The sequence below is a fragment of the Taudactylus pleione genome, unplaced genomic scaffold (assembly GCF_031769625.1).
Source record: "Taudactylus pleione unplaced genomic scaffold, aTauple2 ptg000044l, whole genome shotgun sequence".
In the NCBI taxonomy this organism is placed as follows: Eukaryota; Metazoa; Chordata; class Amphibia; order Anura; family Myobatrachidae; genus Taudactylus; species Taudactylus pleione.
Window position 1 is genome coordinate 6,246,006 of NW_028284446.1, and position 14,881 is coordinate 6,260,886.

The window sequence follows — 14,881 nt, forward strand, 5'->3', positions numbered from 1 at the left end:
TCGTCAGGCTGTTGGCAAATAAGAGAAGGGGTTCCGCCGAACAATGGTTATCAGTCAGGTAAGAATTGATAAATATTGGTAGTATCCAAGTATTGTCACTGTGAAAGCAGCAATACAAACGGAAAGTTACCCCTGATTATGTACAAAGTTGATTGATAGAACCCAGTGTTTTAGACAACTCTAATATGTAAATGATTAGGTAATTCAATATGGGAATGGTAATAAAAGAGAACAATTTAATGTCCAGTGGAGTATTTATAATGGGTGCAAGGTGTGCGGTACACACAGACCCCTGGTTCCAGGGGCACCCATACTGCACCCATATTTTCAATACTAACCACTCCGGAGTCCCCTATCGGCAGTAGCAGTACTGCACAAGTCACCAGGAAAATAGTGCGGCGGCCATTTTCCTGGCATTTTGCGCATGCGCCGCATAGGGACAGACAGACAGAGACTGTGCACATGGGCCCCCTCCTCTCTTAATACGCCCCTGTCAATGTCTATATGTAGAGTTTAAAAATGAAGGAAAACTTCAGTAAAAAGGTCACTATTCTTTCTTTATCGATGAGAGTTTACTCTAACATTTATAAGGCAACTACTAAAGAAGAAGAGCTAAAGCTGACAGTTTTCTTTCTATCTGTGCATTTTTTTAAAATATATTTGATAGCTGGCAACATTGCATGTCTGTAGGCTGTAAATATGGTCATATGGGGGCAAATGATAGAATGCCTTCTTATAGTATAATGTCCCTCGATATGGTCCACAGAAAGTATAGACAGTGTTAAAGTGAACATTTTCAGTACTTGTCTCACATATTTTTTCATCTAGAGCAGGGGTGGGCAATAAGCGACCCTCCAGCTGTTGATTAACTACAAATCCCAGCATGCCTTACTACAGTTTTAGCATGGCCAAATACCAAAACTGTTGCAGTGCATGCTGGGATGTGTAGTTCTACAACATCTGGGAGGCCGCTTATTGCCCACCCCTAATCTAGAGACAGAAATGCTGGGTTGATAAAGAACTTAAGGGACAGGGAATAGAGATGGAAATTGTGTGTTGAGAGAAGAAAGTGACTTTTGTTATAAAAGAAAATTGGAATTGATCCACATATTCTTCTTTTGAGGGTGGAATTTATTCATTAATTTTAAGTCTTATTATAATAAAACATAATTTTAATTCTGCTCCAACTTTAACTTTTTCTTTAAGGATGTCCCTCGAAAGGATACTAGTGAGCCCTCCAATGAAGTGACCCCAAGCACAACACTGAGTAGTAGCCCTGTGTCCTCTGGAACCCTTAAGAGACCGACAAGTTTAAGTCGTCATGCCAGTGCTGCAGGGATCCCCCTTACATCCTCTAGAAGCAAAGCCAGCAAACCAACAGGAGCTCCAAGCCCCCCTGAAAGTGGAGAAGGACCCTTCATTGAGGTGGAGGACATCTCACAGCTTCTTGGAGATGTTGCAAGATTTGCAGAACGTCTGGAAAAACTTCGGGATGTGGTACTGACTGACGGTGCGTATGTCATATGACGTGAAATGTGAAGGAGGAAAAATTAAGAAAAAATAAATAAATAGGACACCTGAGAGTTCATGTATCAATTTTATGATGTACTTAATTAGATATAGCCTACTGGGGAAATAAACTTTGGAAGTTTGAAATAAATTATTTATTAGGCCTTTAGTGGATGATAGTGGAGGTGAGTAAGGGCATTTACAGTGGATTCCCAAAATCAGGGCCAGATTAACAATGGGGCGGATGGAGCTACAGCTCCAGGCCTCCAAATAAAAATAGGCCCATCATCATGACAGCAGGACGTTGACTGACCATCTACTCTCCACACGGTCAGCCATAAATCAGTAGTAAAATTGTATTTCTATTTACCTCACAGAATAATGCATTTTTTTTCTTTTACATATTTATGAAGACATTGGGGCTGAGATTATAGAGTGTGTATATGCCCATGTGGCTCTGGCCACACCACACAGCACTGGTCACACCTCATCTGCTTCTCATAATAGGCCCTGGATCATTTTCAGCTCCAGGCCCATGTAGCCCTCAATCGGGCCCTGCCCAAAATATTCAACCCCCTAAACAGTCAACATATTTGTCTGCATTACAAATGACACATACAGTATTTTTATTGTAGACCAGTAGGCTCTAAAAGTAAACTTTTAAACTCATCATTCATTATGTGTCAGCAGTTTATAAAAAAACACTGAAAAATCCTGCTTTCATACAGTAAGTTTTCCACACCATGCAGACTAATAATTGGTCGAACAACATTTTGCTGCAAATACAGTACATCTGTATATATTAGGGTAGGCTTCTACCAGATTTGCACACTGTTTGAAAGTGATTTTTGCCCATTCTTTCTGGCTTTTATATGCTCCAGGTTGTTCAGGTTGGTTGGATGATGCTTGTGGACTACAATTTTCAAATAGTGCCACAGATTCTCAATTGACTTGATATATGGACTTTGACATGGCCATTGTAGAATATTCACCTCTTCTTTTTTAAGCACACCAGTGTTGCTTTGATCATTACCCTGCAGAAAGGTAAACTTTCTCCCAAGCTTTAGGGCGGGATGCTCTCCGGGACTTGGCTGCAATGGGTAACATCATCTTCCTATGGGCTTCTCTTCGCAGAGTGCTGATAGAGGGATCCAATCGGATCCCTCCCAGCACCTCCCGCTGTGCATGTGTCCTTCTGCGCATGCGCAGAAAGACACCTGTGGCAGGGTTGCCTACCTTTAATATTCTCTTCCCGGGAGAAGCCCGGGTAAGAAAAGCAGCAGGGGGCCGACGGGGGCGCGGCTTGACAAATCGCGTCATTAAGCCCCGCCCCCTCGCGGTAAAATTACCGCGATTGGGCACAATTTACATAGGGGGCGGGGCCAAATGCTGTGATTCGTGCAGAATCACAGCTTAAGCCCCGCCCCCTTCACTGGGACCCGCGATTGCCGCGGGTATTCTCCTAATTCTTCCCACTTCACTAGGAAGTGGGCAGAATGTGGGAGAAATGCCTACCCTTCCGGGGGTGTGGGGGGTTACCCGAAAAATCGGGGGCCTCCAGCGAAAACCGGGAGGGTAGGCATGTATGACCTGTGGGGCTTCTGGGTCATAGACCTTGAAGCCCCTCCACTGCAAAGGGCCGCTCTTACCGACAGAGCGGTCCTTTGCAGGGATCATCATTCTTACCGGGGTTACCAATGCCGGCATGCATGCGATGACCAGCGGAATACTACGCGAGTGCGATGCATCATGCATCCTGCTCATAGTCTTCTAGCAGACTAAAGCAGGTTGTCTTCTTGCATCATCACTCTGTACTTTGCACCATCCATAGGTTCTTGCTGCCACCCCCATACTTCTCTGTTGGGATGGTATTTGCAGTGGAATGGGCAGTGTTTGGTTTTCACCATACAAGCTGTTTTGAATTGCGACCAAAAAGCTACATTTTTGGCCCCCATTTTGCTGTCATCTGACCTCAAAACTTTATCCCACATGATGTTTTCTGGCAAACTCCAGAAACAACTAGAGGCGGTTTTCTTCAGTATTTACTTCTTTCTAGCCACTCTACTATACAGGCCAATTGTATGCAGAGTTCTTAAGATGCTTTACTGTTGTACCTTCACTCCAGTCTCAGCCACTGACCTCTGTAGCTCCTTCAAAAGGACAACCTTGTCTAGGCAGTGTCTAGATGGTACAGAGAAAATAGAGATGAATAAAGCGCTCTAATCAATATACAAACTCCATTGACATATATAGATACAAATATTTAATTATATAAATCCATATAAAATCACAATACTAGAAACATATTGCACATGGTTTATCCAAATAAAATAAATTACATGGCACAATAAAAATGGAATAGAAAATAAAATAAGAAATCAATCAATCCACTTTGCATGTACACTCAAACTCAGCTGTAGTGTTTAGTCCATCTAGGGAAAGCAGTCTCATGGTGCTATATGAATCTTAAACCCACATATGATGATAGTTACCATATCCAGTGGCTGTATTATTGGTAGTCCTTGTTGCCAATGCTAGCGAGGCCTTTGTAGGTATAATATTTCCATATGTCACCAGTCTGATTTAATGGTATATGGTGTTCTCTATCATAAATCTCTGTAGTGCAGGTTCAGTTCACTGGTATTGTAGATAGTTGGAGACACCAGTGTGGGGTTTAGGAATAGCACAGTTCTTTCTAGCACGGATCCAAACTGCAGATGGTAGTGCAGGAAACATCCGTGAACAAATAGAGGATCTCGTTGGGTTTCGAGTGGTGGAGAGAGTGTCAAATAGTCTCTTGATGCGTTTCGCTGTGTGCAGTCACAGCTTTATCAAAAGGTAGTGTTGGACTTATGTTGGGACCCTTTTTATATGGGCTTTCTAAGATAGCTGCTGATTAGCAGCTGTTAAGCATTTGGAATTTAAGCATACAATACATATCAAAAAATAGTATAATGCAGCCACTTAATGTAATCAGTAATCGGAGACAGACCTATCAAAATAGATCAGCGGTTTTCAACCGGTGTGCCGCGGCACACTAGTGTGCCGTGGCCGGTTGTGAAGTGTGCCGCGGGGCTGTCAGAGCCACCGGGCACATTTTACTGTACTTCAGCATCCCGGGCTGCTGAGCTCCTCTGGGAGACTCAGGCGCGACCGGGTAGTGACCTGCAAAGATGCGGCGGCGTGACATCACAGGTCACGTACGCCACGTTGTCCAATGCCCTCCAGCCCGCTCTGCCAGCCAACGCCCTGCGCCAATCAGCCAGCCCGCGCAGCCTGCCTGGAAGCCCGCCCGCACGCGATCCTGCTGCAGTGTGAGTGACAAGGGGGGAAGAAATGTGGGTTTTGTGGGGACCAGACATTTTTTTCTTCTTCGTGGGTACCAGCCATAGTTTATTTTTTCGTGGGAACCAGTCATGTCATTTTTTTTAGTGAGAACCAGCCATATGTTATCCAGTCATATATTTGGCTATTTAGTTGGGAACAATGTGTTTTGTTTTTTGTTTCTGTGGGGCCAGCCATAGGTTTCTTTTTCTGTGGGGAGCAATTCTGTGGGGCGCAATGTGGTATGGTTGTTTTTTTTGTGGGGAGCAATGTGGTTTTTATTTTCTGTTAGGCCAGCCAATGGGATTGTTTTATTCTTGTGGGGGCCAATGTAGTGTGTTTTTTATTCTTATGGGGGCCAATGTAGTGTGTTTTGTTCCTGTGGGAACTAATGTAGTGTGTTTTTTCATAGTCCGCGCACACCGCATCGCCGGATAGTGTGCCTTGGCAATTTTAAAATCTTGTGTAGTGTGCCGCGAGTTAAAAAAGGTTGAAAATCACTGAAATAGATTGTAAAGGAAAAAAAAGATTGTACATAGCATCAGAAAGTTACAGTGTGGTGTTTACCTGCCGCGTGTCTCCAAAGCCCACTCACGTGGTGTAAACAAACATCACGTGGTGCAGGGGAGAAATGATGCGGCAGGTGGATGGCAACCAATACATTGTCACTGCAGATCAGTCACATGGTAATTACTATAAAAAAACACACAGAGGGGGCGCTATACCAATAAAGGAAAGAATAAAGTATTTTGATTAAAACCTTAATTTGGACCCTAAATGAATGCTGCTACCAATAGAGGAGCTGACCCTCTTAAAATATAGACATGTAGGACACAAATATGGAGCGCAAATTCAAAGAAGTCCTAATTAATACACTTGAATAGATAATAAAGACAACTTAATATTTAATTAATAGATAAAAAAAAGAAGGGAATAAAGGATAGGACTTTAAAATAATCAATTAAATAAATACAGTAAAAATAAGACCCAGAGAAAACAAAGAAAAAGCTATAAAAAAATGAAAATTAATAAAGAAAAATAAATGGCAATTAAATTACATACAAATATACAAATGTATTAAAAGTAAAGTATAATGGAAGTGCAAACCACTTGGTATCACTTCCGTGGAAAAACTGAACCTGTGTAACCCTAATTGTTAGATCAGCACTAGTATGAAGCACTATTGCCAGTTTGTACCAATGTTATGAAACACTGTTGCCAGTTCATGTTATAGGGGAATTAATCCTCCAATTTCGTGAACATTAAGGAACTGGTTGAGTTTGACTGTATACAATGATCAGTCACAGAGGGATTTTTTATATATAACAGGTATCAGTCCAATAGCACATAGACCTCTCTGATAGAAAACAATGGTTTAGATTGTGCAGGGTAAATGAGAAAAAATCATCAGAAAAACCCACCGCTGTTAAATCTCCTCTCAGTAGAGGAGCCACCTGCAGAGAAGAAAATTTACAGCTTTCATAGAAAGTTTAGATAGTTACCGGTGATACAATCGGGTCTCAGACTTTAGATCAAATCACAAACTGTGAAAGGTGGTTAACTCCACCACTGGTTAACTCGTGCGGTGCCTTTATGTACCAGTTAAGTTGCTCCAAATCGTCAGGTCTTACGGGATTAATATTATTTTGTAGCCTTTTCCTATCTTGTGCATGTCCATAACTTTATCTTTAGTTTTATCTTTGGTCTCTTTGCTCTTTGGTCATTATTTTCGGAGCTTTTCATCAGATACACACTATGACCAATGCCATTTGTGCCAGGGGGCCTTTTATCCATAAATGCTGATCTTGTTTTAATGATTCGCATGTAGAGACTAAGACTGGGTACACACTGACAGATACAGCGCCCCTGTCTTTACCGCCCAGACCCCCGATCATACATCGGGGAGAAGCGGTATCAGCGCACATAACGTGCGCTGATACCGTTTCTGGGCTTCGTACATCTCCCCCGATGTACATAAAGTAAAAGTTTTAGTGGTACGTTATATGGTCACATCTGGTAGTCATTCTAAGAACTCATCAACACAACCTCGGTATGGCTGGATAAATAATAAGCTTCTTTAATGAATCTCTGTACCTGCTGCCACCAACAAATGAATCAGGTCTTCATTTGATTCTCAACTGCCTACAGAGTGGTGCCCTAGGCAGTGGCATAACTAGGGTATTTAGAGCAAAGGGCAAGATGAAAAATGGAGCCCCCCCTCCATGTTTGTGTGCCTGAAAAGTGGGTGTGGTCACATGCCACAAGGGACGTGGTCACTGAAAAATGGGGGAGTGTCAACGTGACACACCACCGTTTCTCTTCATTCTGGGAACATTCCTTTCTATTCCATTTCGAATGGGTGCAGCAGCCAATGAGAGTCTGTCTGACTCTCATTGGCTGCTAAAACAAACACACCGCAGCCAGGTAGTACGAGTGAAGAGTGGACCACACTCACTGAGGTCCGCACTACACTGACTAAGACCAAACAGCCTAAAGGATGCCCAGACTAATCTAATCTAATCTATTAATATAAAGCACTGTAAACTACAGATGTACACAGCTAGAAACAGACATACCAACATGTCCTGCACATGTCTTACCTTTGTGAAAGGGAAATGGCCACTTTGTGCATGTTCTGCTTACAGTGTGATTGTTCTTCTTACAGTGTGGCATTTCATTGTATCTAATAACATACTTCTGAAGGCAGAAGAGGAATAGGACAAGTGTGCTACACTGATAATATCAAAGATACATTTCAAGATTATTTAATTCTGCATTGTCTTAAGCCACGGACACACTAGACGGTAAATTGGATGATTTGAACGATAACAATATTGATATCGTTCATCGCATCCAATATCATCCAGTGTGTACGACCAACGATGCGCACTCCCGCGGGCCATTGAAGATGCCGCTCATCGCCTGAACATGCAATACAACCTGACGATATCGTCAGGTTGTGCATGTTCAGGGATGAGGGAGGGTGCTGGCACTGAACGATATCATTAACGATATTGTTCAGTGTGTGTGCTCAATGCAGTTAACATCATTGAGCCCGGCACTGTAGGGGAAACACTAGACGGTATCGCTCATGGGAGCATTTCGTCTAGTCGGTACGTGGCATTAGCATGTGTTCTCTTATTTGGGAGCAAAAGTGGGCAGTGGCATGTGCCTGACTGAAACTAACTGACTCCTCCCACTGCATTGTGGGAGGGTAACTAACTGCAACCATAAGGCTTCTACACCAGAACCTAGACCCGCTTCTCCCAGGCTCCTCCCACCAGCCCCGTGGAACCAGAGCTGGATTAAGGCTTTGGGGGGCCTGGGGCATTTATGACTGGGGGTCCCTAAAGAGCATCATTTGGGACACGGGGATTGGGTTCTCGTGTGCAAGCCATGGCGTGCACATGAAATGAAGTCATGGTCACACTTTACGTCTCCATTTCATGTCACACTACCCCAGCCTCGCACAGCAGATGAGAGAGTTCCCACCCTACCTTTCCCTCTGAAGTGCAAGACAGCCCTACCAAAATCGAGGTGGCTGAGGGGTATGCATACAAACACACATAACCATATATACATTCACACATAAATACATGAGAGTCAGAACGGGGGAGGGTGGGTAAGGGGGAAGCTCGCTGTCCCCCAAACATTAGAAAGGAGCTGCCAGCAGTCCTATTTATAGGAATAGACTGCACGGCCCCTGCACCACATGGAGGAGGTGTAATGTGCGGTCTTTAAGTTACAAGACCACACATTACACCTCCTCCTACGTGTGGTGCAGGGGCCGTGCAGCCTATTGCTATAAAGCACAGCCCCTGACTGCCCATGGCCGCTGCTTAGGTAAAAAACAGGGAGAGAGGAGAGTGGGGGCGGATGGGCGCCGGAATGATTTTATGTTGCCCCCCAAACATAAAATCGTTCCCACGCCCTTGCATATATACACATACATACAATCACATATACACTAGCAACCCGCCCTGGCTTCACACAGGAACAATTTTTAATTTACGGCTATAATGTTTTTTAACAATGGTCTTTTCAGATTGTCTTGTAGACAACATTTTTTTTTTAAGTTTTTGTCTCCTGATTTTGTTTTGACATGACACGCAAAAGGGCCACGTAAAAGTTGTCCATGAGGAAATCGGTCTCCACTTAGGTCATCCCCCTGTGCACCCTAGACCGCCCCCACCTCCTAATTCGGTGTGGAATTACATACTTCTGGGCATTTGTGGTCACAGGGGCATAACTAGAACTTTGTGGGTCCCATAGCAAAATTTTTAAGGCCCCCACATTCATGTTATGCCACAGTTGTACTCCTTACAAACATTATGCGACGCAGTAGTAGTGCCCTTATGCCTCACAGTAGTAGTGCCCCTTATACATTATGCCCCACAGTAGAGACTAGTAGAGAGTAGGGATATTGCAGATCGGGATACCGCTGTCGTTATCCCGTCAGCTGGCCATTCATACCGATTCTGGACTGATTTGCCATTTTAAGGATACAATCTTAAATATGATAGCTATTATTTTTAGCTTCTATTTATACTGTATGGTGCCACAAGGGTTCAGTAACATAAAAATGACAAACTGTTACATAATTATAGACTAATATAAATAAATAAACAATTTCACATATACACATTATTACAGTGTGTAATTAGCATATATCTGTACAGAAGACAAAGGGGAAAATAGATATGAACTCTAAGCAGGAAATCACAAGGGAAAGATTCTGTGAGATATTAGATTCTGGGCAGTTTGTTAAATTGATTTGTGACTGGGTCATGACCTGATGTGTGAGTCAGCAGGCTTCTTAATAGTTGTGTGTGTTTTCCACCTCTGAGTTTGGCACATAATTAGGGACCCTTTCTCACGCAGATAGTTGCAATGTGGTATGTTAACAGGGTTTGACAATTTATTGTTATTGTTAATACGTATGGTTCCACAGTGTTGGACACTGGGGGAACACTAATACAGATACATACAAGAGGAGCTAGTGTGGCCCAGAGTGGAGAAAGGAACAGTTGTGCAAGGACATAAATGTGGGGTATTAATAGTATAAGTGAAAGTCGAGTAAGCTCTAAAAAAAAAGTGATGTGTTTTCAGACAGCAGTCTGTGGCAGAGTCTGATCAGCTTGATATAGAATTCCGTAAGTGGGTAGCAGCATGGGAGAAAGAGGTAGTTACCAGAGACAAAGCAAGTTGCCGCTCAGAGATAGGTCTAATGGAGCGTACACACGGTCAGATTTGTCAGACTTGTCAGATTTGTCAGATGAACGACTGAACGATTAAACGATTTGAACGATTTGGACGATTTGACCAAAGTTTTGAACGATTTGAACGATTTGAACGATTGAACGATTTTTGACTGCATTAAAATGAATGGAATCGTCCAAGTCTGACTGCAAACCCATCAGATGTCAGATATCGTTATCTGACAAACGGGAACGCGCATCGTTGATCGTCCATCGTTCAGGCATGTCAGATATGAACGATTTTTCATCAGATATGAACGACTGAACGATTTTTAAATCGTTATCGTCCATATCTGAAGAAAAAATCTGATCGTGTGTATGCACCATAAGAGTATTTTTTAGATGATATTTGATATGTATGGATTGATAGTGGTGTTGAGGGCTTTGTAGGTAGTGGTGAGTAATTTGAACTAGATTGTGGAAGACATGGGCAGTCAGTGTAGGGATTTTCAAAGTGGTGCAGCAGATTATTATTATTATCATTCTTTATTTATATGGCGCCACAAGTGTTCTGCAGCGCCTTACAAAGTACATAGATAAGTGAATAAGAAACCAGTGACTTACAGTACAATACAATACAAAGTAGGACAAGGTGTATATAAATTGCAGCATTAGTGATCATAACACTCAAATAAGCAACTACGTGATAGGTCCCCAATTGGGGAGTGAGGAGTAGATGAAGGTATGAGTAAGGTGAAGCACAAGAGGGTAGAGGGCCCCGCTCATGAGAGCTTACATTCTAATGGGGAGGGGCAGACAAACAGGCGTGACACAAAAGGGTAGACAGGGAGGGAAAGGAGCTTGTTGCAGTGGGTTAGGATGAGAGCTGGAAGGCTTTGATGAAGTAGTGAGTCTTGAGAGCTTTTTTGAAGGTTTTAAGAGAGGTGGAGAGTCAGAAGGGGAGAGGGAGAGAGTTCCAGAGGTAGGGAGCAGCACGGGCAAAATCTTGGAGGTGGGAGTGGGAGGAAATAATCAGTTGGCAGGAGAGGCACCATGCATTTGTTGAGCGAAGAGGGCAGACGGGAGTGTGAAGGGAGATGAGTTCAGGAATGGGTGAGGGCTATGTAAGTGCATGTAAGAACCTTGAATTGGGTCCTGAAGGGGAGCCACTGGAGGGTTTATAGGAGAGTGGAGGCAGATGTAGAACATTTGTAGAGGTAGATGAGCCAAGCAGCAGCATTGAGGACAGATTGGAGTGGAGAGAGGTGGGAGTCAGGGAGGCCAGATAAGAGGAGGTTACAATAATCCAATCTGGAGATGACCAGTGAGTGAATAAGGATTTTAGTAGCATCTTGTATAAGAAAGGGTCTGATCTTGGAAATATTTTTGAGATGCAAATGGCAGGACTGAGACAGGTGCTGAATGTATGGTTTGAAGGAGAGGGATGAGTCCAGGATAAGCGGAGATAGTTGTGCTGTCAGTTGATAAAGAAATTGTTAAAATTAAGTCATTTTGGAGGGTGGGAAAATGATCAGCTCAGTCTTAAGAGGCCTATCCATTAGTAGACTTTCTGCACGATGCGACCAAAACCAGGAGGATTTGGTCGGATTGTTAGGAAAGTCTGCTAATGGATAGCCGGCAAGGACCAGCGATGTGTGTGCACGCTGGGTCCTTGCCGACCCCGACTATCTGCAGAACATGGTCATCAACCTGACAATGATGCTCATCAGGTTCGGCATGTTCTGAGATAGGACTTCGGGCTCCTTCACTGAATGACGTTCAGTACGGTGCCCGTACCTCGGCGACATGAAGGTCTGAACGCTGGACGTTCAGACTTTCATGTTGCGTAGTAGATACTCCCCATTAGACATATTAAGTTTAAGAAAGCACTGGGACATCCAGGAAGAGATAGCAGAGAGACAGTTGGAGATACGAGTTAGGAGATAGGAGGAGAGGTCAGGGGAGGGAAGGTAGATCTGAGTATCATCAGCATAGAGATGATATTGGAGGTCAAAAGAGCTGATGAGTTCACCTACAGAGGACACATAGAAGGAGAATAGGAGATGTCCCAGGACAGACCCTTGGGGAACACCTACTTTAAGTGGAAGTGGAGGAGAAGAGGAGTCAGGAGAGGAGACCAAGAAGGAACGTCCAGAGAGGACAGCCAAAAAGGGCAGTGTCACATAGACCAAGGGAGTGACGGATGTGCAGAGGGTGGTACACAATGTCAAAAGCAGCTGAGAGGTCTAGGAGAATGAGCATAGAGTAATGACCCTTGGATTTGGCAGCAAGGAGGTCATTGCTGACTTTAGTGAGGGCATTTTCATTGGAGTGGAGAGAACAGAAGTGAGACTGAAATGGGTCAAAGAAGGAGTTTGGAGAGAAAATGGAGGAGAGAGATGGGACGGTAGTTGGTGAGAGTGTTAGTACTAGATGTGGCAAGAGAGCCTTGTATTCACTTGCCATGATTACGAAATACAGCAGGCAGCATCCAAAAGACAACACCGCTCCCAACCGCCATCATTAATAGGTATGAAGTTGTTGGCACCAATAGGTTCCAGGTAGGAAGGTGACATTGTCATGGGTTCTATCCCCACTAGGGTGTTATATGTGTGGAGTTTGTATGATTCCCCTTGTTTTAATGGGTTTCCCCTGAAAACCCTACCTTCGTTCCATAATCTAAAAACATATTAGTAGGTTAATTGGCTGCTGACAATAATATTAACCCTAGTGATTCTATGTGTGTCCATGTAGTAGGGTACTGAAATCTCCACTGGGTCCGGGACTGACTATAATTTTTTCTTTGAAGCACTGCATAAAATTAAGAAATAAAACCCCAGACTCATTTACATGCTTTTATTAGTTTTACAAAAACACTAGTAAAAGCATGATTTTTGAAGTTAGTGGTTAATGGGCCCAAAACATAGTGAATGTAGCATATGTTACACTCGGGCAGAAGTATGGGAGACAATGGAGGCACTTGCCGCCGGGTGGCAGCACTGAAGGGGCACCTCCTCCATTGGCCACAATATATTCACCCCAATTAGGGCTGCAAATATGTGACCAGAGTGTACCGTCACGGCTGCCCAATACTTGGCACTTCTTCCCAGGATAGATAGATAGATAGATAGATAGATAGACAGACAGACAGACAGACAGACAGACAGACAGACAGACAGACAGACAGACAGACAGACAGACAGATAGATAGATAGATAGATATGCAACATATTTATTTTCCTTTTTTTTGGTGGGGGGGGGGCACCAAATTATAACTTGCCTCCGGGTTGCCTGGCATGAACTTATGCCACTGGTTACATTACCTATTTTCCGTTCACATATTTGTTTAAGATGCAGACAGGGAAGGTGACAGATGCTCTATTATGCACTAATCTCCATCTCTCTCATTTTGGCTAGAAATAGGTGCTCACTTACATGTCTTGTCATCTTGAATCTATGCTTTTGATATATGAACATTTCTGCACAGTAACTGGTAATATGATATGAATGGATGTTTTGCAACTAATTTTTAGTCTTCGTGATTGTTTCAATTGTGTAGCTATGTTGACTTCTTGGGGTGTGTTTAATAAATTTTAGCGAGTATTTTTGCAAACTGTCAGTCACATAAACCAGAGGACCCCATACATTTTTTACATGATTTTAATTTTCTTTTTTGTTTTCATATCCATTTGTAAAACATTGTATTTAAGATATTCAGTTAATTGACTGAATAGCAATCCACGTGTCCATGGATTGAAATACAGTTTGCTGTGCTGGAAAAAGGTCAGTTCAATGTGCTCTCACCATGAATATATGGATGTACATTAAAATCAGCAGGGGACAGCTGAAACCTGTTGCACAGGAAAAGGTTTTGTAAAGTGTTGTAACCCATGTCAATCTGTATTTGCTTTAATTTATTAAGACAACAGCTATATTCTGTTTACTAAGGGGTCACAATACCCTATTCTAGTGAAACACTATTTATAAATGTCACCTAGTGTCCTTTTTCTTCAACCTGCATTTTGTTTTCATGCATTCAGAATGCTTCAAAAACTAGATGACAAAAAACATTTGGGACATTTATGAAAACAGGTTCAGCAGAAAATTAGCTCATAGTAACTAAACTGAACTGGACAGCAAGAATCCATATGAACGAGCTCAGAACTTGGCTCGCCCGTTATATAGGGGTTATGTTTAAGTACAGTTTGTAGGGTGCCCTTGCTGTTTGGCAATGCCATGTATAAATCTTAGCAAGACATAAGTACAAGAATCACAACCACCATGCAGGACATAAGATATAGAGGGGTATTCAATATGAAACGTTAACTTCACTGTCGAAGTTAACGTTTCATATTGGAGTTTTTACCTGCGTTAAAGTATCGGGCGCGCTCCCGCTTATACCCGTATTCAATATAAAATTAACGAAAACGGGAAACTCCGAAGTTGGATTTGCGTAAAGTTATGAATTTTTCCTTAAAAAAATTGTAAGACCCCCCTAAAGTAGTAAAAACATGGGGGAACACTATGGGTAGCCCCATTTTAGCCTTTAATTGAAAGTCGGGGATTTAAATAGCCGCAGCAGGTGTTTTTTTCCCGACATTGAAAAAGTGATGCAGAAGAGCACTTAGGTTGTTTTTATCGTTTTTTTAAGTGGTCCCATCAAATTTGGGGTACATGAAAATGGGTACTAGCATATTTTGATGTCCCTAAAGTTTGTTTTTAAAAATTCTGCATTTGTGCACCTGCTGCTATAATTCTATTCTTCAAAACACCTTCCGCATACTTGCAGAATAGCCCTGAACCTATTTCCCTATTCTTAAACAATTTTTTCCCTTTTTTTTTTTTTCACC

At 42.7% G+C, this 14,881-nt stretch overlaps 1 protein-coding gene across 2 annotated transcripts in view; it reads left to right on the forward strand.

Moving 5' to 3' along the window:
• The window catches only part of ARHGAP45 (Rho GTPase activating protein 45), a 117,375-nt gene that overhangs the window by 18,531 nt on the left and 83,963 nt on the right, over positions 1-14,881 (forward strand). For both annotated transcript variants that reach the window (XM_088460351.1, XM_088460352.1), the window contains exon 2: positions 1,207-1,510. In XM_088460351.1, coding sequence (XP_088316477.1) covers positions 1,207-1,510 — 304 coding nt within the window. The remainder of the gene's footprint in view (positions 1-1,206; positions 1,511-14,881) is intronic.